General features: G+C 48.8%; 1 protein-coding gene across 16 annotated transcripts in view; it reads left to right on the forward strand.

Annotated features, from left to right (window-relative positions):
* The window catches only part of plecb (plectin b), a 348,566-nt gene that overhangs the window by 231,196 nt on the left and 92,778 nt on the right, over positions 1–24,592 (forward strand). For all 16 annotated transcript variants that reach the window (XM_063044747.1, XM_063044748.1, XM_063044753.1 and 13 more), the window contains 7 exons: positions 1,633–1,728; positions 2,916–3,041; positions 4,057–4,209; positions 4,697–4,851; positions 11,551–11,677; positions 12,168–12,351; positions 20,983–21,140. In XM_063044747.1, coding sequence (XP_062900817.1) covers positions 1,633–1,728; positions 2,916–3,041; positions 4,057–4,209; positions 4,697–4,851; positions 11,551–11,677; positions 12,168–12,351; positions 20,983–21,140 — 999 coding nt within the window. The remainder of the gene's footprint in view (positions 1–1,632; positions 1,729–2,915; positions 3,042–4,056; positions 4,210–4,696; positions 4,852–11,550; positions 11,678–12,167; positions 12,352–20,982; positions 21,141–24,592) is intronic.

Raw genomic sequence — 24,592 nt, forward strand, 5'->3', positions numbered from 1 at the left:
CCCCCTTGGCATTCAGGATGAATTAGTAAATTGGATTAGACATTGGCTTTGTGGAAGAAGCCAGAGAGTGGTAGTAGAGGGTTGCCTCTCTGATGTAGGCCTGTGACTGGTGGAGTGCCACAGTGGTCATTGCTGGGTCTGTTGTTCTCATCTGTGTTAACAATTTAGTAAACTGAATCAACAAATCTGGGAACGACGCTAAGACTGATGGCGTAGTGGACAGCGAGGAAGGCTGTCAAGCGTGCTGCAGGATCTAGACCAACTGGAAAAATGGGGAAAATGGTCAATAGAATTTAATGTAGACAAGTGTGAGGTCTTTGGGAGAACCAACCACGGTAGCTCCTACACAGTGAACTGTAGGACACTGAAGAGAGTGTAGTAGAACAGAGGGATCAGGAATACTGATCCATAATTCATTGAACGTGGTGTCACAGGTAGATAGGGTAGTAAAGAAAGTTGTCCTCCATATATCAATTTATTGAGTGCAGGAAATGGGATGTTATGTTGAAGTTGTCTTAGACATTGGTGAAGAAGTCGGTGAAGTTAAGGTGACTTACCTAAAGGAAAGGTATCAATAAGGCTGAAAGGTTACAGAGAAAATTTACAAGGAATTTGCTGGGACCTGAGTTACAAGGAAAGATGGAATAGGTTAGGACATTATTCTTGAGGTGTAGAAGATTGAGGGAAGATTTGATAGAGGTATACAAAATTAAGAGGGGTATAGATAGGGTAGATGCAAGCAGGCTTTTCCCATTGACGTTGGGTGGGACTAAAACTAGAGGTCATGGGTTAAAGGTGAAAGGTGAACTTTTTAGTGGAACACGAGGGGAGCTTCTTCACTCAGAGGACGGTGGGAGTCTTCAACAAGCTGCCAGCACAAGTGGTCGATGCAATTTCGATTTCACCAGCTTTGCCCTTCTCCTTTGCAGGCACTAGCTGCTACTGAACTCTTGCTAAACAGATTTAAAAGTCTTCCTATTGCCATCCATTCCTTTCTCTTCAGCTGAGGTTGGCTCACCCAGCCAACCTCAGTTAGATCATGCCTAATTCCCCAATGTGTGGGCACGTGGCCAAGTGGTTAAGGCATTCGACTAGGGATCTGAAGGTCATGAGTTTGAGCCCCAGCCGAGGCAGTGTGTTGTGTCTTTGAGCAAGGCACTTAATCACACATTGCTCTGCGATGACACTGGTGCCAAGCTGTATGGGCCCTAATGCCCTTCCCTTGGACAACTCTGGTGTCATAGAGAGGGGAGACTTGCAGCATGGGCAACTGCTGGTCTTCCATACAACCTTGCCCAGCCCTGCGCCCTGGAGAGTGAAGACTTCCCAGGCGCAGATCCATGGTCTCGCAAGACTAACGGATGCCTTAATTCCCCCAAAACTGGCCCTGCCCAGTTCAGGGTACTGTAGCCCTGTGAGAAAGGGGCAGGTAGAGATATGATGGGGTAAAGTGGGGAACCACATTTATTGATCCTCCCAGAGTAGCGTTGTGAAGGTGGCAGCCACCTCTGCAGTCAGTACGGGGGGTGGGGGGGGAGGGGCAGGGACGAGGAGGTGGGCAGGTAGCTGAGACGAATGGCCTGCTGCTGCTCTCCCATCCTGGTCTTTGACACACCTATCTTGTGTTGACAGGCTTTTATGGCAGCTCTGCAGACGCAGTGGAGTTGGATACTGCAGCTATGCTGCTGCATTGAGGCTCACCTCAAGGAGAACACCGCCTACTTCCAGGTATGTACACTGCTCCCCATGCAGTGGGGAAGGGGGTAGGATGCCGGCCCTCTGTTGATGAGTGGAGGTAAGCCAGAAGAAGAGTTCGGGGGGAGTGATCGGCACAATGGATGAGTGGGGATAGGTGAGTGGGTCGGGGGGGGTGCTGGTGGGGGAGAGGGTCTGGCACGTTGAGGATGAGTGGAGATGGTGAGGGGAGAGACCAGTGTGGGAGGAGGTTCAGCATGCTGTACATGAGTGGGGATAGGCTGGGGAGAGAGGGTCTGGCTCTCTGTGGATGAGTGGAGATGGGTTGGGGGGAGAGACTGGGGGGCGGGAGTGGCCGGCTCGCTATGGATGAGTGGACGTGGGTCAGGAGGAGGTGTCAGTCAGGGACCAGGAAGAGAGACTGAGGTGAGGTGCTGTGGGAGAGGCCGGGAGGCCGGCATGCTGTGGATGAGTGGAGATGTACATGGTGTTTGAGACAGCAGTGGCCAGGCACTCCAGAGTTCGTTGGTGGGTCAGGTCTACAATTTCCAGGAGTTTGAGGAGGTGAAAAGGGCTGATATATTGCAGAGAGAAGGAAAGGGCTTGACTGTGAATGAAACAATCTCCAAACTCCGAAAGTTACCACCTCAGCTGCTGAGGTGTGTAGTCGGAGCACAACTGGCTACATTTGGCAGGGCAGGCAGCATCTGTGAAGAGAAGAACCGTTAACAATTCAGGATCCAGACCTTCACGGGGACCAGAATGAGGGAAAATGAGTTATCTGAGGGTATTTCCTGTTCCCAATTCTTCTCCTGAAGCTGGCTGATCTGCTGGGTGATTCTCATATTTTCTGTTTCCAGTTCAGCTATCAGTGAAATAAAACTCTCCAGATCTTCCATCAAAAAAAAATCCAAAACTAAAGGTGGAGACATCAGTTCAGAGACTGAGATATGTTGTCCTGTCCCGGAGGTACGGAGGAACTTCAGGAGCAAACTCTAGAACTTGGAACACTGACTATTAAGCACAAAAGTGTGAGAGGGTGTGAGGTGTTGAGCAAGGAGAACGAGATGAATTATGTGAATAAGGCTGCAATTTTCAGGGAGTCGAGGGGAGGGTGGGTTGACTAGGAAGGATGACAGAGGAGTGGGGTTAATGGTGCACAGATGTGGCAGAGTCATGTTGTAATGATTACACACTGACCTCCCTTGAACTCCCTGCAGTATTTTGCAGATGTGAAGGATGCAGAGAATTTCCTAAGGAAGCTTCAGGAGACAATGAAGAAGAAGTACATGTGTGATCGATCCCAAACAGTGACCCGTCTCGAGGACCTGCTGCAGGATTCCATCGTAGGTCACCCTGAGTCTCCTGACAGCCCGTATATGTCAAGTTTCCACCATTATCAGAACCCCTATCACACTAACCTCTGCTGTCAAAAAACCCTTCACACTCAGCCTCCCAGTCATTGCTACCCACTGTCGCCCTCACACCCCATCACCCTCGTCCCCCGTCGCCCTCACCCCATCACGCTCAAAGCCTATCACATCTCTCATCACCCTGTTACACTCATTCCTCGTCACCCCCTATTATTCTCACTCCCCTTCACATCCACTTGTCACATAGTAACATAGAAAACCTACAGCACAACACAGGCCCTTCAGCCCACAAAGCTGTGCCAAACATATCCTTACCTTAGAAATTACTAGGATTACCCATAGCCCTCTATTTTTCTAAGCTCCATGTACATATCCAAAAGACCCTATCGTATCCGCCTCCACCACCGTTGCCGGCAACCCATTCCACGCACTCACCACTCTCTGCGTAAAAAACTTACCCCTGACATCTCCTCTGTACTTACTCCCCAGCATCTTAAACCTGTGTCCTCTTGTGGCAAGCATTTCAGCCCTGGGAAAAAGCCTCTGACTATCCACACGATCGATGCCTCTCATCATTTTATACACAACCACATCACACTCACTGCCTGTCACGCTCTCACCCCATCACACCCTGTCACTCACACCCATCACCTGTCTTTGTCACTCATACCCCGTCACACCTCCTGTCACACTCACTGCCCGTCACACCTCCTGTCACACTCACTGCCCATCACACCTCCTGTCACACTCACTCCCCGACACACCTCCCGTCACACTGACTCCCCGACACACCTCCCGTCACATTGACTCCCCAACACACCTCCCGTCACACTCACTCCCCGTCACACCTCCCGTCACGCTCACTCCCCGTCACCCCTCCTGTCTCACTCCCTAACATCCTGACACTTGCCTCCCTCCCTGTTACACGCCTGCTGCTCTCGCTGTCCCTCTGAACTGGACGGTAACCCTGTGTCTGTTTCGGCTTCAGAGTGAGAAGGAGCAACTCTCAGATTACAGAGCCCACCTGAACGGCCTGAGCAAAAGGGCAAAGACCATCATCCAGCTGAAGCCTCGTAACCCAGGACATCCTCTGAAGGGAAAGCTGATGGTCCAGGCAGTTTGTGACTACAAGCAAATGGAGGTGAGAGGAGAGAGGGAGGAGGGAGCGGGTGAAGGGGTGGTAGAGGGGAGGGAGGGGCTGGGAGAGGAGGGAGGGAGGGGGTGGGAGTGGGAGGTAGAGCAAAGGAGAGTGGAAAGGGTGTGGGGGAGGAAGGGATGTGAATGTAGCAGGGGAAGGGAGAAGGAGGGGATGGGAGTGGGAGGTAGAGGGAGAGGGCAGGTGAAGGGCAGTTTGGGAGTTGGGTAGAGATGTGAAAGAGGATTGAGGAAGGGGGCAGTGGAGAATGGGGGAGAGGAGAGTGTGGGAGTTGGGAGAGGAGGGGGTGAGGAAGTGAGGGAGTGGCAGAGAGGGGGGAAGGAGCATGGAAAAGGGTGGGAGTTGGGAAGAGGAGAGGAAGAAGAGGGAGTAGGAGAGAATGGGGGGGGGTAGGCAGGAGACAGTGTGTTGGGTGAGAGAGGAGCAGTGTTCTGGGACACTGTGAGTGTTGAACTGTGTTTTGGACACCCAGATTACAGTGAATAAAGGAGATGAGTATGTCCTCATCAACAACAGCCAAGCATCAAAGTGGAAGGTGGTGAGTGGGTCAGGCAGCGAAGCTCTTGTTCCGTCCGTCTGCTTCATGGTGCCCCCCACAAACAAAGAGGCCCTGGATGCAGTGAGCAGGTAAATATGCCACTCTCTCACACACTTCCTCAGGCACTCTTTCCCACCCTCCCACCCTCCATCTGGTGTTTAGGCAGTACATGAACAGGCAGGGAATGGAGTGAGTGAGATAAAATAGGATTAATCAAGTGTGGCAGTGCAAAAGTGTGTATGGAACTGGAGGAAATAGTGGAGGTGCTTAATGAATACTTTGCTTCAGTATTCACTACGGAAAAGGATCTCGGTGATTGTAGTGATGACCTACAGCGGACTGAAAAGCTTGATCCTGTAGATATTAAGGAAGAGGATCTGCTGGAGCTTTTGGAAAGCATCAAGTTGGATAAGTCACTGGGACCGATTGAGATGTACCCCAGACTATTGTGGGAAGCGAGGGAGGAGATTGCTGAGCCTCTGGCAATGATCTTTGCATCATCAATGGGGACAGGAGAGGTTCCGGAGGATTGGAGGGTTGCAGATGTTGTTTCCTTATTCAAGTAAGTGAGTAGGGATAGCCCAGGAAATTATAGGCCAGTGAGTCTTGCTTCAGTGGTTGGTAAGTTGATGGAGAAGATCCTGAGAGGCAGGATTTATGAACATTTGGAGAGATATAATATGATTAAGAATAGTCAACATGGCTTTGTCAAAGGCAGGCTGTGCCTTACGAGCCTGATTGAATTTTTTGAGGATGTGATTAAATACACTGATGAAGGTAGAACCGTAGATGTAGTGTGTGGGCACGTGGCCAAGTGGTTAAGGTATTCGACTAGCGATTTGTAGGTCATGACTTCAAGCCCCAGCCGCGGCAGCATGTTGTGTCCTTGAGCAAAGCACTTAATCACACAGTGCTCTGCGACGACACTGGTGCCAAGCTGTATGGGTCCTAATGCCCTTCCCTTGGACAACATCGGTGTCATGGAGAGGGAAGACTTGCAGCATGGGCAACTGCCGGTCTTCCATACAACCTTACCCAGGCCTGCGCCCTGGAGAGTGAAGACTTTCTAGGCACAGATCCATGGTCTCGCAAGACTAACAGATGCCTACAAAGATATAGTGTACATGGATTTCAGCAAGGCGTTTGATTAGGTACCCCATGCAAAGCTTAATGAAAAAGTAAGGAGGCATGGGATCCAAGGGGACACTGCTTTGTGGATCCAGAACTGGCTTGCCCACAGAAGGCAAAGAGTAGTTGTAGACGGGTCATATTCTGCATGGAGGCCGGTGACCAGTGGTGTGCCTCAGGGATCTGTTCTGGGAACCCTACTCTTTGTGATTTTTATAAATGACCTGGATGAGGAAGTGGAGAGTTGGGTTAGTAAATTTGCTGATGACACAAAGGTTGGGGATGTTGTGGATAGAGTGAAGGCCTGTCAAAGGTTACAGCAGGTCATTGACAGGATGCAGAAGTGGGCTGAGAAGTGATAGATGGAGTTCAACCCAGATAAGTGTGAGGTGGTTCATTTTGGTAGGTCAAATATGATGGCAGAATATAGCATTAATGGTAAGACTCTTGGCAGTGTGGAGGATCAGAGGGATCTTGGGGTCCGAGTCCATAGGACACTCAAAGCAGCTGCGCAGATTGACTCTGTGGTTAAGAAGGTTCTCGGTATTTTCAGGAGGGAGGGTGAGCAGCCAGATGTCGTGGTCCATGTAGGGACCAATGACGTGGATAGGAAGGTTCTAAATTGGAGAAGGGCCAATTTTGTGGAAATGAGAAACGATCTTGGAATAGTGGATGGAGATAAGTTGTTTTCTGGCAAGGATCTGTTCAGTAAGTGGAAGGCCTTCAAAGGTGAAATTTTGAGAGTGCAGATTTTGTATGTTCCTGCCAGGATTAAAGACAAAGTTAACAGGCATAGGGAACCTTGGTTTTCAAGGGATATTGGCGATCTGGTTAAGAAAAAGAGAAAGGAGTATAGCAGGTACAGGCAACAAAGAACAAATGAGGTACTTGAAGAGTATAGAAAATGTAAAAAAAAATACTAAAGAAGGAAATCAGGAAGGCAAAAAGAAGACATGAGGTTGCTTTGGCAGATAATGTGAAGGTAAACCCAAAGGATTTCTACAAGTATATTAAGAGTAAAATGATAGTTGGGGACAAAATTGCTCCCCTAGAAGATCAGAGTGGTGGAGCCTCACGAGATGGGGGATATCTTAAACAGTTTTTTTGCATCAGTATTTACTCAGGAAACTGGCATAGCGTATATGGAAGGAAGGGAAACGAGCAGTAGTGTCATGGAACGTATAGAGATTAACGAGGAGGAGGTGCTTGCTGCCTTACAGCGAATAAAGGCAGATAAATCTCCAGGACCTGATATGATATTTCCTCAGCCCTTGAGAGAGACTAGTGTAGAAATTGCAGGGGCCCTGGCAGAAATATTTAAAATGTCCTTAGCCACGTGTGCGGTGCTGGAGGATTGGAGGATAGTTCATGTTGTTCAGTTGTTTAAAAAAGGCTCCAAAAGTAAACCAGGTAATTACAGGTCGGTGAGCCTGACCTCAGTAGTAGGTAAATTATTGGAAGGTGTTCTGAGAGATTGGATATACAAGTATTTCGACAGCCAAGGGCTGATTAAGGATAGCATGGCTTTGTGCATGGTAGATCGTGTTTAACGAATCTTGTAGAGTTTTTCGAGGAGGTTACCAAGAAAATGGCTGTGGATGTTGTCTACGTGGACTTTAGTAATTCCTTTATCAAGGTTCCACATGGGAGGTTAGTTCAGAAGGTACAGACACTAGGTATCCATGGAGAGGTTGTAAACTGGATTCGAAATTGGCTGTGTGGGAGAAGACAGAGAATGGTAGTGGATGATTGCTTCTCAGACTGGAGCCCTGTGACTAGTGGTGTGCCTCAAGGATCTGTGCTGGGACCATTTTTGTTTGTTGTCTATATCAATGATCTAGATAATAATGTGTTAAATTGGATCAGCAAGTTTGCTGATGACACTAAGATTGGAAGGGTTGTGGACAGCGAGGAAGGCTTTCAAAGCTTGCAGAGGGATCTGGACCAACTGGAAAAAAGGGCCAGAAAATGGCAGATGGAATTTAATGCAGACAAGTGTGAGGTGTTGCATTTTGGAAGGACAAATCAAGGTGGGATATACACAGTAAATGGTAAGGCACTGAGGACTGTGGAGGAACAAAGGGATCTGGGAGTTCAGATACATAATTCCCTGATAATGGCGGCACAGGTAGACAGGGTTGTAAAGAAGGCTTTTGGTATCCTGACATTCATAAATCAAAGTATTGAGTATAGGAGTTGGGATGTTATGGTGAGGTTGTATAAGACATTGGTGAGGCCAAATTTGGAGTATTGTGTGCAGTTCTGGTCACCTAACTATAGGAAGGATATCAGTAAGATTGAAGGTGTGCAGAGAAGATTTACTAGGATGTTGCCAGGTCTTCAGGAGTTGAGTTATAGGGAACAATTGAACAGGTTAGGACTTTATTCCTTGGAGCGTAGAAGAATGATGAGGGATTTGATAGAGGTTTACAAAATTATGAGGGGTATAGACAGAGTAAAAATGCGAGGAGGCTCTTTCCACATAGATTAGGAGAGGTAAATACGAGAGGACATGGCTTTACGGTGAAAGGGGAAAGGTTTAGGGGGAACATTAGGGGGAATTTCTTCACTCAGAGAGTGGTGGGAGTGTGGAACGAGCTGCCATCTGACGTGGTAAATGCGGGCTCACTCTTAAGTTTTAGGAATAAATTGGATAGATACAAGGATGGGAGAGGTCTGGAGGATTATAGACTGGATGCAGGTCAATGGGACTAGCGGAATAAAATTTTGGAACAGACTAGAAGGGCCAAATGGCCTGTTTTCTGTGCTGTAGTGTTCTATGGTTCTAAGGCATATGGTGCATTGGCCTTCATCAATCGTGCGATTGAGTTTAAGAGCCGAGAGGTAATGTTGCAGTTATCTAGGACCCTGGTCAGACCCCACTTGGAGTACTGTGCTCAGTTCTGGTCGTCTCATAGGAAGGGCATGGAAACCATAGAAAGGGTGCAGAGGAAATTTATAAGGATGTTGCCTGGATTGGGGAGCATGCCTTATGAGAATAGGTTGAGTGAACTCGGCCTTTTCTCCTTGGAGCGACGGAGGATGAGAGGTGACCTGATAGAGGTGTGTAAGATGATGAGAGGCATTGATCGTGTGGATAGTCAGAGGCTTTTTCCCAGAGCTGAAATTGCTGCCACAAGAGGATACAGGTTTAAAGTGCTGGGGAGCAGGTACAGAGGAGATGTCAGGGGTAAGTGTTTTACTCAGAGAGTGGTGAATGCGTGGATTGGGCTGTCGGCGACGGTGGTGGAGGCGGATATGATAGGGTCTGTTAAGAGACTTTTGGACAGGTACGTGGAGTTTAGAAAAATAGAGGGCTATGGGTAACCCTAGTCATTTCTTAGGTAGGGACATGTTCAGCACAACTTTGTGGGCTGAAGGGCCTGTATTGTGCTGTAGGTTTTTTATGTTTTAATTTGGTATTGTGGACAGGGCAGACATTTAGGGCCAAGGGCCTGCTCCTGTGCAATGCTATCCTGTGTTCAGTGTGATCCTCCAGAGGGGTCAGTGTGGAGCGTTAGAGGCATGTTCAGCAGTGCCTCGATTCCCTCAGAAGTCTAAAAAAGTTTGGCATGTCCCCATCGCCCCTTGCCAATTTTTATAAATGCGCCATGGAAAGTATCCTGTCGGGTGAACAGGGGTTGGTATGGTAACTTCTTGGCCTGGGAGCAATACAGACCACAGGGAGTTGTGTACACAGCTCAGCACTTCATGGAAACCAGCCTCTGATCCATGGACTCTTGTCTGCACTTCACACTGCCTCAGTAAGGCAGCCAGCATAATCAAAGACCCCACACACCCCAGACATTATCTTCTCCCCCCTTCCCAGACATTGTCCCTTCTCCCCCTTCCCAGACATTCTTCCTCCTCCCCTCCCCAGACGTTCTCCCTTCTCCCCCCTCCCCAGATGTTCTCTCTCTCTTCCCCTCCCCAAACATTTTCCTTCTCCCCCTCCCCAGACATTCTCCCTTCTCCCCATCCCTAGATATTCTCTCACCTCACCCTTCCCAGACATCCTCTCCCCTCACCCTCCCCAACGTTCTCCCCTCACTCTCCCCAGACGTTCTGTCCCCTCACCCTCCCCAGACGTTCTCTCCCCTCACCCTCCCCGGACGTTCTGTCCCCTCACCCTCCCCAGACGTTCTGTCCCCTCACCCTCCCCAGACGTTCTCTCCCCTCACCCTCCCCGGACGTTCTGTCTCCTCACCCTCCCCAGACGTTCTCTCCCCTCACCTCCCAGACGTTCTCTCCCCTCACCCTCCCCAGACGTTCTCTCCCCTCACCCTCCCCAGACGTTCTGTCCCCTCACTCTCCCCAGACGTTCTGTCCCCTCACTCTCCCCAGACGTTCTCTCCCCTCACTCTCCCCAGACGTTCTCTCCCCTCACCCTCCCCAGACATTCTCTCCCCCACCCTCCCCAGACATTCTTTCTTCTTCCCCTTCCCAGATATTCTCACTTTTCCCCCCTCCCCAGATATTCGCTCCTCCCTCATCCCCACACGTTCTCTGTCTCCTCCCCCTTCCGAGACATTCTCCCTTCTCCCCCTGCCCCCCCAGTCAGACAGCGGATACAAAAACTTGCAAACACCAGGCTCAAGGACTACCCCACTGTTAGAAAACTATGGCATAGTTCTACAGTACAAAAAGATGGGTGTTGACCTTGCACTCTGTGCTGCTATGATCTTGCACCTTATTGTCCGGCTGCTCTGCACTTCGTAATTATATCGCCATATTCTGCACTCTGTTCTTGACGGTAGACAATAGATGCAGGAGTAGGCCATACAGCCCTTCGAGCCAGCACCTTGTTCACTGAAATGAATTGATCTGTATGTACAGCATGCAAAACAGGACATTTGATGGCTCTGGGTCTGGAGTTTAGAAGAATTAGGGGGATCTCATTGCAACTTACTAAAGATTGAAAGATCTGGATAGAGTGGATGTGGAGAGGATGTTTCTTATAGTGAGGGAGTCCAGAACTAGAGGGCACAGCCTCAGCAGAGGTTCGTGCATTTAGAACAAAAGTGGGTTAGCCAGAGGGTGGCGATTTGCGGAATTTAGTGCCACATACATCTGTGGAGGCCTAGTCATTGTGTATGTTTAAAGCAGAGGTTGATAGGTTCTTGATTAATCAGCATATCAAAGGTTATGGGAAGAAGAATGGGGTTGAGAGGATAATAAATAAGACCGGAAGACATAGGAGAAGAATTGGGCCCTTCAGCCCGTCTAGTCCGATCTGCCATTCCATCGTGGCTGATCCCGGATCCCACTCAACCCCATACACCTGGCTTCTTGTATGTGATAAGCTGTGATGAAATGGTGGAGCAGACTCAATGGGCTGAATGGCCTGCTTCAGCCCTTGTGTCTTATGGTCTTAAAACACCATACATGAGTACATGCCAGTAATAAACCAATTTAATTTAGGGTGGGCTTGATTGCTCTTCATTCGCAATCCCACTCAATTCCTCCCTCCTCGACTGCATTGACCATCTGCAAAATCTCTCCTGTTACTGCCTCATCTACTGTGACGGCCCGCCCAGACCACTGACCTGGGCTTCCGGTGACACTGCATTGTGTGGTGAGGGTGCTTGTCATGTCCATACTGGTGACTGAGGAAGTGGAGGTGATGTCAGCCTTGCTGACAGTATGTCTGCATTCTGTAGGCTGGAAAGCACACACCAGACCCTGGTGAGCGAGTGGCACAGGCTGCACACCGACATGCAGAGCCTCCTGCCCTGGCTGTACCTGAACCGTGACATGCAGCTGGTGCGATCGTGGACTCTGCTGGTGGTGAGTATATCCCTCATCTGCCCCCTCACCTTGTCCCTCCCTCCCCGTCATGCGTGCTTTACGCACCTCCCTCACCCTCGTCCTAATTTTCACCCCCGAAAATCCTGCTACCATCCTTCTTGTCATTCTCTTTCACCCGCTCCTCCTCCTAATCACGTTACACTGTTTTCCACTCCTCCTCACCAATCTACTTCATCCACTTCTTCCACTCACCCGCTGCCTCCCAGTCTTCATCCTTGCCTACTCTTCCTCCCTCACTCCTGCCCTCCCCACATCGTCAAACCCTTCTGCCTCTCCCAGCCCATCAACGTCAGGCTTATCCATCCTCACTTACCAACTCGCTGCCTCGTACTTCCCACCACCCCAACTCCTTGATACGTTAGTGCCTTCCACTCAAAATGTCTTCTTGCCTTCCCTGTCCTCCACTCTCCCTCCTCTCCTTCCTTGTCCCCTTCGCTCGCCTTTGATGGACATAAACCACCCTTTGCAGTTTCGAAGTCTGGACCCTGAGGAGTACAAACGCCTGCTCTCCACCCTCGACATGCACTACCAGGACTTCCTGCGGCTGAGTCAGGACTCACACATGTTCGGACCAGACGACAGGCTCCAGATTGAGAGGGAGTACAAACTGACGACGCAACATTATGAGAAGCTGCTCCGGAGCCTCGAGAAAGGTAGGGAGTGACGTAGACTGGGGGGGAGTGATGTACACCAGTGAGGAATGACTGGTGTCACGCAGGGACTCACGTAGACCAGTGGGGAGTGACACAGACGGCGAGCAGTATAGTTGTCCGGCAGACAGTCACATAGATGTTTGGGCATTCACATGGACTAGCAGGGAGTGACATTGACTGCGGGGGATTGATATAGACACCATAGGAATGTCATGAACTGGTCAGAAATGATTCAGAATCAAAACCAAGTTTATCATCACCTGACGTGTCGTGAAATTTGTTAACTCAGCAGCAGCAGTTCAATGCAATACAAAATATAGAAGGAAAAAATTAATAATAAATCAATTACAGTATACATATATTGAATAGATTGCAAGTCATGCAAAAGCAGAAATAATATATATTAAAAAAGTGAGGTACTGTTCAAGGGTTCAATGTCCATTTAGGAATCAGATGGCAGAAGGAAAGAAGCTGTTCCTGAATCACTTGAGTGTGTGCCATCAGGCTTCTGTACCTCCTACGTGATGGTAACAGTGAGAAAAGGGCATGTCCTGGGTGCTGGAGGACCTTAATAATGGACGCTGCCTTTCTGAGACACCACTCCTTGAAGATGTCCTGGGTGCTTTGTAGGCTAATACCCAAGATGGAGCTGGCTAAATTTACAACCCTATGCAGCTCCTTTCGGTCCTGTGCAGTAGCCACCCCGCCTTCCCCCATACCAGACAGTGGTGCAGCCTATCAGAATGCTCTCTATGGTACACCTATAGAAGTTTTTGAGTGTACTTGTTGACATACCAAATCTCTTCAAATTCCTAATGAAGTATAGTCGCTGTCTTGCCTCTTTTATAGCTGCATCGATATGTAGGGATTAGGGTAGGTCCTCAGAGATCTTAACACCCTGGAACTTGAAACTGCTCACTCTCTCCACTTCTGATCCCTCTATGAGGATTGGTGTGTGTTCCTTCATCTTACCCTTCCTGAAGGCTGGGGTCACCTGACTAACCTTTTAGAGATTCACAGTGAATGCATTCATAGAGACGCCGTCTTACAGCACACAACAGGCCATTCGGCCCATCTCCATGCTGACCAAGATGCTCATCTAAGCTCGTTGCTTTTGCTGCCACTTGGCCCATTTCCCTCTGAAGCTTTCCTGTCCATGAACCTGCCCAAGTACCTTCTAAATATTATTAATATACCGACCTCAACCACTTTCTCTGGCAGTTCATTCCATATACTGACCATCCTTACAGCGAAAATGTTGCCCCTCAGCTTCTGAGTAAATCTCCCCCTCTCAATTTAAACCTCTGCCCTATTCTTTATCCCCTAACCCAAGGAAAAGACTGTAATCATCCACCTTATGACCCTTGTGGCTAAAGGGATCGGGGGTATGGGGGGAAGGCTGGGACAGGGTTCTGAGTTGGATGATCAGCCATGATCATACGGAATGACAGTGCAGGCTCGAAGGGCCGAATGGCCTACTCCTGCACCTATTTTCTATGTTTATCTATAGTCCTCATAATTGTATAAATCTCAACCTCCTTCACACCAGGGGAAACAGTGCCAGCTCTGTCTCCTTATAACTTACTGTCCAGTCCCAGTAATATGCTGGTGAGAAGAATGAGGGTGGATCTCATTGAAGTCTATTGAATATTGGAGTTTGGGAGGGTTAATAAATCAGACAGGAGCAGATTTGAATTGGGCTGACTGGCCTAATTATGCCTCTATGTCTTATGATCTTAGATAGACAGATAGGTACTTTATTGATCCCAAAGGAAACTAACCTCACCCCAGGGTTCTGAAAGAGGTTGCGTTAGAAATGATCTTTCAACAATCATTGGACTCTGGCATGATGCCAGGGGACTGGAAAATTGCAAATGTTACTCCACTCTAAGAAAGTAGGAAGACAGCAGAAAGGAAATTATAAACCAGTTAGCCTGACCTCAGTAGTTGGGAAGATGTTAGAGTCAATTGTTAAGGATGAGGTGATGGAGTACTTGGTGACACAGGACAAGATAGTACAAAGTCAGCATGGTTTCCTTCAGAGAAAATCCTGCCTGACGAACCTGTTGGAATTCTTTGAGGAGATTACCAGTAGGATAGATAAAGGGGATGTAGTGAATGTTGTATATTTGGACTTTCAGAAAGCCCTTGACAAGGTGCCACACATGAGGCTGCTTACCAAATTAAGAGCCAATGGTATTACAGGAAAGTTACTAACATGGTTAGAGCATTGGCTGATTAGTAGGAGGCAGCGAGTGAGAACAAATGGATCCTTTTGTGGTTGGCTGCTAGTGACTAGTGGTGTTCCGCAGGGGTTGGCATTGGGACCACTTCTTTTTTGGCTGTATATAAATGATTTAGATGATGGAACAGATGGCTTTGTTGCCAAGTTTGCAGATGATACGAAGATTGGTGGAGAGGCAGATAGTGTTGGGCTCCTTAATTTAGAAAGGATATACTGACATTGGAGAGGGTTCAGAGAAGATTCACGAGATTGATTCCAGGAATGAAAGGGTTACCGTATGAGGAACGTCTGGCAGCTTTCGGGCTGTATTCCCTGGAGTTCAGGAGAATGGGGGGGGGGGGGGATCTCATAGAAACATTCCAAATGTTATGTAGTCCCCCCTGGCCACCCTCAGGGTCGCTCGGCTCGCTGTTGTCTAGGGAAACAGCCTCGGCCCCGCCAAACTGGATAATTCTTTTGTGTGGATGCTGTGTGAGGTACCCCACCCCACCCAAATAACAGACAATACACCAGATGCAATTAAATGATTTACAGTTTATAGATATTACTGGAACTATATAATTAAAAGAGAATAAAATATAAAAGGAAAATAAAAGGCACCACACTTATCAAAGTTCAATCTCTTCGTGCACAAAACCGTTGGAGCTCAAGGACCTTCTTCTTCACCCTGCGACCCCTCGGACCACCTCGACCGGCCACCTGGGACCAACAACGGTGGTCGACCAGACGCTCCACACGAGTCCGTCTCCATCTCCTCGCCGAACGTCCCGCTCGGGGTCCGACCCCGTTAGCGGACTCACAGCACCTCGTCCATCCCCTGTCTCGCTCTCCCGCCTTCTGCCCCGGAAGCCCGCGCATACAGTATCTTCAAATACACCAAAACCATAACAACTATCCCAATTGGTTAATAGCACCCTCTTATCAGACTCTAAAGCAAAAACAAACTGTTAGCGCAAACTTTCTCAGTGTTTAACACAACAAAGCCGCATTCCCCAGATTAACATAACAAAGACGCCATTTTAATTAGCTTCCGCAGTAACATAAAAATCGAAACCCCCTTACAGTTAAACAGCCTAAATTAGATATGGCAAAGTTATTTCCCATGGTCGGGGAGTCTGGGACAAGAAGGCATGACTTCAAGATTGAAGAACATCCATTTAGAACTGAGATGTGGAGAAATTACTTCAGTCAGGGGGTGGTAAATCTGGTATTTGTTGCCATGAGCAGCTGTGGAGGCCAAGTCATTGGGTGCATTTAAGGCAGAGATAGATTCTTGATTTGCCAGGGCATGAAAAAGTATGGGAAGAAGGCAGGGGAGTGGGGATGACTGGAAGAATTGGATCAGCCCATGATTGAATGAAGGAGCAGACTCGATGGGCCAAATGGCCTATTTCTGCTCCTATATCTTATGGTTTTATAACAGGAAGTATGCAGAAGGACATAGAAAAATTAGGAGAATGGGTAAGAAAATGGCAAATGAAATACGATGTTTGGAAAATACACGGTCATGCACTTCGGTAGTAGAAATAAATGTGTGGACTATTTTCTAAACGGGGAGAAAATCCAAAAATCTGAGATGCAGAAGGACTTGGGGGTCCTTGTGCAGAACACCCTAAACGTAAACTTGTAGGTTGAGTCAGTGGTGAGGAAGGCAAATGCATGTTAGCATTCATTTCAAGAGGTCTAGAGTACAAGAGCAGGGATGTGATACTGAGGCTTTATGAAGCACTGGTGAGGCCTCACCTTGAGTATTGTGAACAGTTTTGGGCTCCTCATCTTAGAAAGGATGTGCTGGCATTGAAGAGGGTCCAGAGGAGGTTCACAAGGATGATTCCAGGAAAGTAAGGGCTATCATATGAGGAACGTTTGATGGCTCTGGGTCTGTACTTGCTGGAATTCAGAAGGATGACAGGGGATCTCATTGAAACTTTTCGAATGTTGAAAGGCCTAGACAGAGTAGATGTGGAAAGGATGTTTCCCTTGGTGGGAGTGTCAAGGACAAGAGGGTGCAGCCACACGATAAAAGGGCACCCTTTTAAAACAGAGAAGCAGAGAAATTTCTTTAGCCAAAGGGTGGTGAATTTGTGGAATTTGTTGCCACATACAGCTGTGGAGGCCAGGTCATTGGGTGTATTTAAGGCAGAAATTGAAATGTTCTTGATTGTACATGGCATCAAATGTTACAGGGAGAAGGCCGGCAACTGGGGTTGAGGAGGAGAAAAGAAAAGGATCAGCCATGATTGAGTGGCGTAGCAGACTTGATGGGCCAGATGGCCTAATTCTGCTCCTGTCTCTTATAGTCATATGAAATTACAGTGTCACAGTTGCTTTACAAATGCTCGGATATATATCAGATGACACTACATTGATTGGCCTTATCTCAAATAATATTGAGGCAGCCTGACACAGTGGTGTCAAGAAAACAACCTCTCCCTCAGTGTCGCAAAAACAAAGGAGCTGGTTGTGGACTATAGGAGGAACAGAGACTGGCTAACCCCTACAGACATCAATGGATCCGGGATTGACAGGGTGGACCGCTTCAAGTTCCTCGGTATGCACATCACTGAGGATCTCACTTTAGAACATAGAACATAGAATAGTACAGCACAGTACAGACCCTTCGGCCCACAATGTTGTGCCGACCCTCAAACCCTGCCTCCCATATAAGCCCCCACCTTAAGTTCCTCCATATACCTGTCTAGTAGTCTCTTAAACTTCACTAGTGTATCTGCCTCCACCACTGACTCAGGCAGTGCATTCCACGCACCAACCACTCTCTGAGTAAAAAACCTTCCTCTAATATCCCCCTTGAACTTCCCACCCCTTACCTTAAAGCCATGTCCTCTTGTATTGAGCAGTGGTGCCCTGGGGAAGAGGCGCTGGCTATCCACTCTATCTATTCCTCTTATTATCTTGTACACCTCTATCATGTCTCCTCTCATCCTCCTTCTCTCCAAAGAGTAAAGCCCTAGCTCCCTTAATCTCTGATCATAATGCATACTTTCTAAACCAGGCAGTATCCTGGTAAATCTCCTCTGTACCCTTTCCAGTGCTTCCACATCCTTCCTATAGTGAGGTGACCAGAACTGGACACGGTACTCCAAGTGTGGCCTAACCAGAGTTTTATAGAGCTGCATCATTACATCGCGACTCTTAAACTCTATCCCTCGACTTATGAAAGCTAACACCCCATAAGCTTTCTTAACTACCCTATCCACCTGTGAGGCAACTTTCAGGGGTCTGTGGACATGTACCCCGAGATCCCTCTGCTCCTCCACACTACCAAGTATCCTGCCATTTACTTTGTACTCTGCCTTGGAGTTTGTCCTTCCAAAGTGTACCACTTCACACTTCTCCGGGTTGAACTCCATCTGCCACTTCTCAGCCCACTTCTGCATCCTATCAATGTCTCTCTGCAATCTTTGACAATCCTCTACACTATCTACAACACCACCAACCTTAGTGTCATCTGCAAACTTTGCCAACCCACCCTTCTACCCCGACATCCAGGTCGTTAATAAAAATCATGAAAAGTAGAGGTCCCAGAACAGATCCTTGTGGGACACCACTAGTCACAATCCTCCAATCTGAATGTACTCCCTCCACCACCACCCTCTGCCTTCTGCAGGCAAGCCAATTCTGAATCCACCTGGCCAAACTTCCCTGGATCCCATGCCTTCTAACTTTCTGAATAAGCCTACCATGTGGAACTTTGTCTGTACATACCGGTTGTGTGGCGAAAAAAGCACGACAGCACCTCTTTTACCTCAGACCATAAGATATAGAAACAGAAATAGGCCATCTGGCCCATCGAGTCTGCTTGCCACTCAATCATGGCTGATCCTTTTCTGCCTTCTCCCCATGCCCTTTGATGCCCTGGCTAGTCAAGAACCTGTCTATCTCTGCCTTAAGTACACCCAATGACTTGGCCTCCACAGCTGCTCGTGGCAACATATTCCACAGATTTACCACCCTCTGACTAAAGTAATTTCTCCGCATCTCTGTTCTAAATGGACGTCCTTCAATCCTGAAATCGTGGCCTCTTGTCCTAGACTCCCCTACCATGGGAAATTATAGACGGTTGAAGAAGTTTGGTATGAGCCCCCAAATCCTAAGAACTTTCTACAGGAGCGCAATTGAGAGCATCCTGACTGGTTGTTATCACTGCGTGGCGTGGGAACTGTATTTCCCTCAATCACAGGACTCTGCAGAGAGTGGTATGGACAGCCCAGCACATCTGTAGATGTGAACTTCCCACTATTCAGGACATTTACAAAGACAGGTGTGTAAAAAGGGCCCGAAGGTTCACTGGGGGCCTGAGTCACCCCGACCATAAACTGTTCCAGCTGCTACCATCCGGGAAACGGTATCGCAGCATTAAAGCCAGGACTAACAGGCTCTGGGACAGCTTCTTCCACCAGGCCATCAGATTGATTAATATATGCTGACACAATTGTATTTCTAAGCTATATTGACTGTTCTGTTGTATGTCTTACTGTACATACTATTTATTACAAATTACTATAATTTGCACATTTTACATCTCTGTCTGAATGTGCAGATTTTTACTTCTCACGTATGTGAAGGATCTAAGAAATAAAGTCAATTCAATTCAGTTCAACAGAAGTAGAAAGCATAAAAAGTCAGTTACCACAAACAGTCTAACGGGGGGGGGGGGAGTTGGGGTCATCACTCCCCCAGCTATAGGTTGACTTATTATAGAGCCGAAAGACTGATGATAAGAATGACCTCAGGGAGCACTGTTTGGAGCAGGGCAGTTGTCTTATTCTTTTACTATAAGTGCTCCTCTGTTCAGCCAAAGTGGCATGCAGAGGGTGAGAAACATTGTTCAGAAGTGCCAGGATTTTCTGTAGGGTCCTTTGTTCTACCACAGCCTCCAATGCAACCAGTTTGACTCCTGTAACAGAGCTAGCCTTTCTAATCAGTTTATTGAGTCTGTTGATATCACTGGTGTTGATGCCATTGTGTCAGCACACCACACCACTGTATAGAAGATTGTAGTAGCGATAACAGACTAGGAGAACATGTGAAGGAGAGGCCTGTATACTCCAAAGGATCTTAGTCTCCTTAGGAAGTAGAGTAGTAGAGTTGACTCTGGCCCTTGAACCATAATACCATAAGACATAGGAGCAGAATTAGGCCATTCAGCCCATCAAGTCTCCTCTGCCAATCCATCATGGCTGATCCCAGATCTTACTCAACCCCATACACCTGCATACCCCATACATCCTTTGATGCCCTGACTGATCAGGAAACAACCAACTTCCACGTTAAATATAGACGCAGACTTGGCTTCCACCGAAGTCTGTGCAGAACATTCCACAGATTTACTACCCTCTGCCTAAAAAAAATTCCTCCTTACCTCTGTTCCAAAGGATTGCCCTCTAGTTCTGGATGCCCCCACCACAGGAAACGTCCTTCAACGTTCAGTAGGTCTTCTTGTATGCAGCCTCTGTGTTGGTGCTCCACTCGAGACTGTCATCCAGGTGTGTCCCCAGATACTTGAAGGTCCTCACCACAACCACATCCTCACCATCAGTAGTAAAAGGGAGCGATGCAAGCTTAATCTTCTTTAAGTCCATCGTCATCTCCTTTGTCTTACTAATGTTGAGCTGCAGATGATTCAGCTTGCATTATTTGACAAAGTTCTCCACCAGGGCCCTGTATTTACCCTCCTGCCCTCCCTTCATACACCCAACTATTGCTGAGTCATCAGGGAATTTCTGCAGATGACATGACTCAGTGTCGTATCTAAGGTATACAGGGTAAACAGGAAGGGAGCCAATGTAGTCCCAGTGCTGCTTATAGCCACATCTGACACACAGCTCTGAAGCCACACATACTTTGGTCTGCCGGACAGGTAGATACAATGGAAGTGCCATCCTGCATGGAATGGTGTTTTTCCCCCAGCAATGAGGGCTGTATGGTATTGAAGACACTTGAGAAATCAAACAGCATGATCCTCACAGTGCTGCCCCACTTATCCAATGGGACTAGGCTCTGTTCAGCGGGTAGGTGACAGAATTATCGACTCCAATGTGCTCCTTGCAGGCAAAGTGCAGAGAATCACATGCTGGTCTGACCCGGGGTCTGAGGTGAGGTAGGACCAGCGTCTCTAGGGTCTTCATGATGTGTGAAGCAAGTGCCAGTGGACGGTAGTCATTCAGACTGTTGATTGGCTGCCCTTGGGTACTGAGACCACGCATGATGTTTGTCCACACAGTCAGAATGCTTTCCAGGCTCAGGCTGAGATTGACAATGCTGACAGTGGGAGAAAATGAGATTGTAGGAAGTTTAGATGCTGGGAAAGTGAGGGACATGTTTTTTTCTGGAGGGATGGTTTGACCTTCTCCCCTGTGCTGTAGGTGAGGAAGTTGAGCAGAGCTGTAAGAAGTTTGTGACGCAGCTGAAAGATATTCGCCTGCAGCTGGAGCGTTGTGAAGATCGAACAGTGCACAAGATCAGGCAGCCACTGGACCGAGAGCCCCTGCGCGACTGCACACAGCGGATGATTGAACAGCGGGTAAGCCCACAGGACAGGACCGCGCCCACTGGGAACGCCGTGATGTTGGATTGGTGAGAGGGTGCTGCAGACGAACTGTTTTCACCTTCTGTGTGCCAGTAATGGTGAGACTCACTGCTATTTACCCCAGGCTGTCACATCCTCGTTAGCCAGGTGAGGACACCACTGTGGAAGAGCAGCTGAACATTCCCAAGGTGCTCAGCTGGACAGAGGATCACATAGTCCTGTGTCCTGTATCTGCCCCACATCATGTTGCCCCTCAGTTCCGCCCCTTTTCTTTAAACAAAACTACGGAAGTTTACTTACACAACAAATATACAAAGCACAAACATTAACTATAAACAAGACAGTGAATAAATTCAAATTAATATGTGATTACTAGTGTCTATAACAGTCAGTTCACTGGGGGGCCCACCGCTCACAGAAATAAGACGATAAGACACAGGAGCAGAATTAGGCCATTTGGCCAATCGAGTCTGCTCCGCTATTCAATCATGGCTGATCCTTTTCTCTATCTCCTCTTCAACCCCAGCTCCCAGCCTTCTCCCCGTAACCTTTGATGTCGTGTCCAATCAAGAACCTATTAATCTCTGCCTTAAATACACCTAATGACCTGGCCTCCACAACTGCATGTGGCATAAATTCTACAAATTCACCACCCTTGGCTAAAGAAATCCCCCGTGTATCCCTGGAAGAGGGGCAGGCAGTTGCCCTGGCAAAGACCTCGACTTTCCACCACCTGGACCCGTGAACGGCCATCTTGGCCAGGCCCAGGAGCAAGCTACCCGCTTCCGGACTGGGTTTCCATATGTAAGGAGCATGGGGCTGAAGTACAACCAGAACCTGATGAGCATCCTCTTCAGATACTCAAACGGGATCTACAACCTCTCACACTCCATGTTATACTGACTCGTCCCGCCCACAGAATGGACAGGTGGATGGGGTGTCAGTGAATCTGCTTAAAATAGTACTGCCCTGTGCAACACCTTCCACCCCAGGTCCCCAGTGTACAGGGGAAGGACCCCAGCATAGGGAGATTTCCACTGGGGACCTCCTCCGTTGCCAGATGGTGAAACAGGCTGCCAAGGCGAGTCTGGTCAGCAGACGAAGGCAAGGATGTGAAAGGTGTGCAGGAGCAGCCCGTACATGAAACACTTTGGAGCATCTTGGGAGGGCACGGTGGGCATCCCTGCAAGATGGCTCATGTTATGCGGGACCCTCTCCCACCTATTATCCCGAGGCCTGGGTCCTACGAGCAATTCCAGCCAATCAGGTGTTGATGCAGCTAGAACCCCTCCACTTCCCTGAGCCCCCTTCTGTGATAGGAAGGACCAGTCCTCCTCACAGCGAGAGCACTTTATCCCACCAGCGAGGGAAGCACACTGTCTGGATGAGACTGCACCCCGTACCCTTAACAGCTCAGTAAAAGCGAGGCCATGCCCTCAAAGCAGCATGGCTGTTGCTGTTCGCTGGAAGACGGTGTCCGCGGCAGAGAAGATGCATTGCCAGTGCATGAAATCTGTGAGAGTGGTCACTGTACAGGTATCTCTGCAGGGTCCTGAGGTGGAGAACTGCCAGTAGGGTATGCACGCACACTAATGACTGACCACTCTCCATGATCAGGACCACAGCAGAGACCCGATGCCTTCTATTGCCCCAGAAGAAATCCATCAGTCTCTTCTAGGTTCTGGAGACAAAAGCAGTGGGCAGGACTAAAGTAACCAGCCAGTACCATATCATGGAGGCAACGAGCTGATTTATTACGAACTCTCTTCCCCAGTATGGGATTGCACGAAGGAGGCCTGACCAGTATCCCAGCCGGGCAGAAGTCTTTTTCTCCAAATCCCGCCAGTTTGCCGGCCAGACCTCCTCCGTCGAGCGCAGGTAGACTCCTAAGTGGAGGAGGTACGTGGTACTCCACGCAAAGGATCTCAACCCCTCTGGTAGGAATCCACCTGCCATTGGCCCACCAAGAGGCCAACACACGTTCTCCACTTGACCCTTGCAGATAAAGCACCCAAGCAGACCTGTTCACACTCTTGCGTCCTCTGCAAGTCAACGGGACGGTGACCATAAGGAGGATGTCATCGGCGTAAGCTGAAAGGACAATCTCCGTGTCTGGTTCACGCAAAACCAAACCCGTTAACCTCTTACGGAGAAGGCACAAGAATGGCTCCACACAAACAGAGTATAACTGCCCCAACATGGGGCACCCTGATGTAGCCCCTCCCAAAGCACAAAATATGGTCCAAGCACGAACACGTCAAAAGTCCCAAAAAAAAAATTACGCTTGGTCCACCCTGGCAAACGCCTTGGTCAAGGGAGAGAAAGGTGACTGACCAGCCTCTCACCACAGGTAAATCAGATCCGTGACGATGTGGATATTGTCCTGAATGGACTGCCCTGGGACCGTGTAGGACTGATCACGGTGGACCACTTGAGCCAGCACAGAGCCCAGGCGGCAGCCATTGCCTGGGAAAAGATCTTGTACTTCGCACTGAGGAGGGATACTATGCACCAATTCCTTAGGCAGTCGAGATCCCCCTTTCATTGGCAGCAGGGTTACAACTGCTCTGCACCAAGAGAGGGTTATCTTACCCATCACCATACTCTCCCCCAATACCCCTGCATAATCAACCCTAGGATGTCCCAGAAGGCCTGGAGAAATTCGACAGTCAAACCATCCGGTCCCGGGGATTTGCCTCTCTGCAGCTGGTTGAGGGTACTGGTCAGCTCCACTAAAGATAGTGGGGCAGCCAGAACCCCTTGGCAACCTTTAGCAAGTCCTCCATTGTGTGCATCCTCACTGCACCAGTCCGGCGAGAATAGAGCCTCTTAAAAGGAATGTACTTCCACAACTGTTTTCACCGGGCCCGTGAAGAAGGAGCCGTCCTCTGCCAGCAGCTCCATCAGCTGCCTGTGGACACACCTCCCCTTCTCGAGAGAGTAGAAGGAGGACGAGGCATGGTCCAGATCCTGTAGAATTTAGACCCATGACCTCACATAAGCGCCTCGAGACCTCTCGAGCTGCAGGTGCCTCAGTACCTCCTTCCTCTGGTACTCATCCCAGAGGGGCAGATCTCCATTGGTCAGCCCCAGCTGGGACTCTAACTCGATCGGCTCCTTCTCAAGTTGACTGATCCCAGACATCCGCTACATGATCAACCCAGGAGCATATTCCTGGCAGAACAGTCGGATGTGAGTCTTGCCCACATCCCATCAGGGCCTCAGAGAGGGAAACTGCCTGTTCCTCCTGCCACGTCCTCTGAAACTGACAGAAGAAATCCTGGAAGTGGCCATCCTCCAACAGCCTGTTACTGGAATGCTGGTAGGCAGACCCAACCCATGTAGGCAGGGCGTTGAACTCTGCCCACACCAGGACGTGATCTGAGCACGCACCCAACCGCATGGAGGCAGCCGATACCGCCAGTTCTTGGAGCTGTAACCCAAAA

The sequence above is a fragment of the Mobula hypostoma genome, chromosome 3 (genome assembly GCF_963921235.1).
Source record: "Mobula hypostoma chromosome 3, sMobHyp1.1, whole genome shotgun sequence".
NCBI classification, from domain to species: Eukaryota; Metazoa; Chordata; class Chondrichthyes; order Myliobatiformes; family Myliobatidae; genus Mobula; species Mobula hypostoma.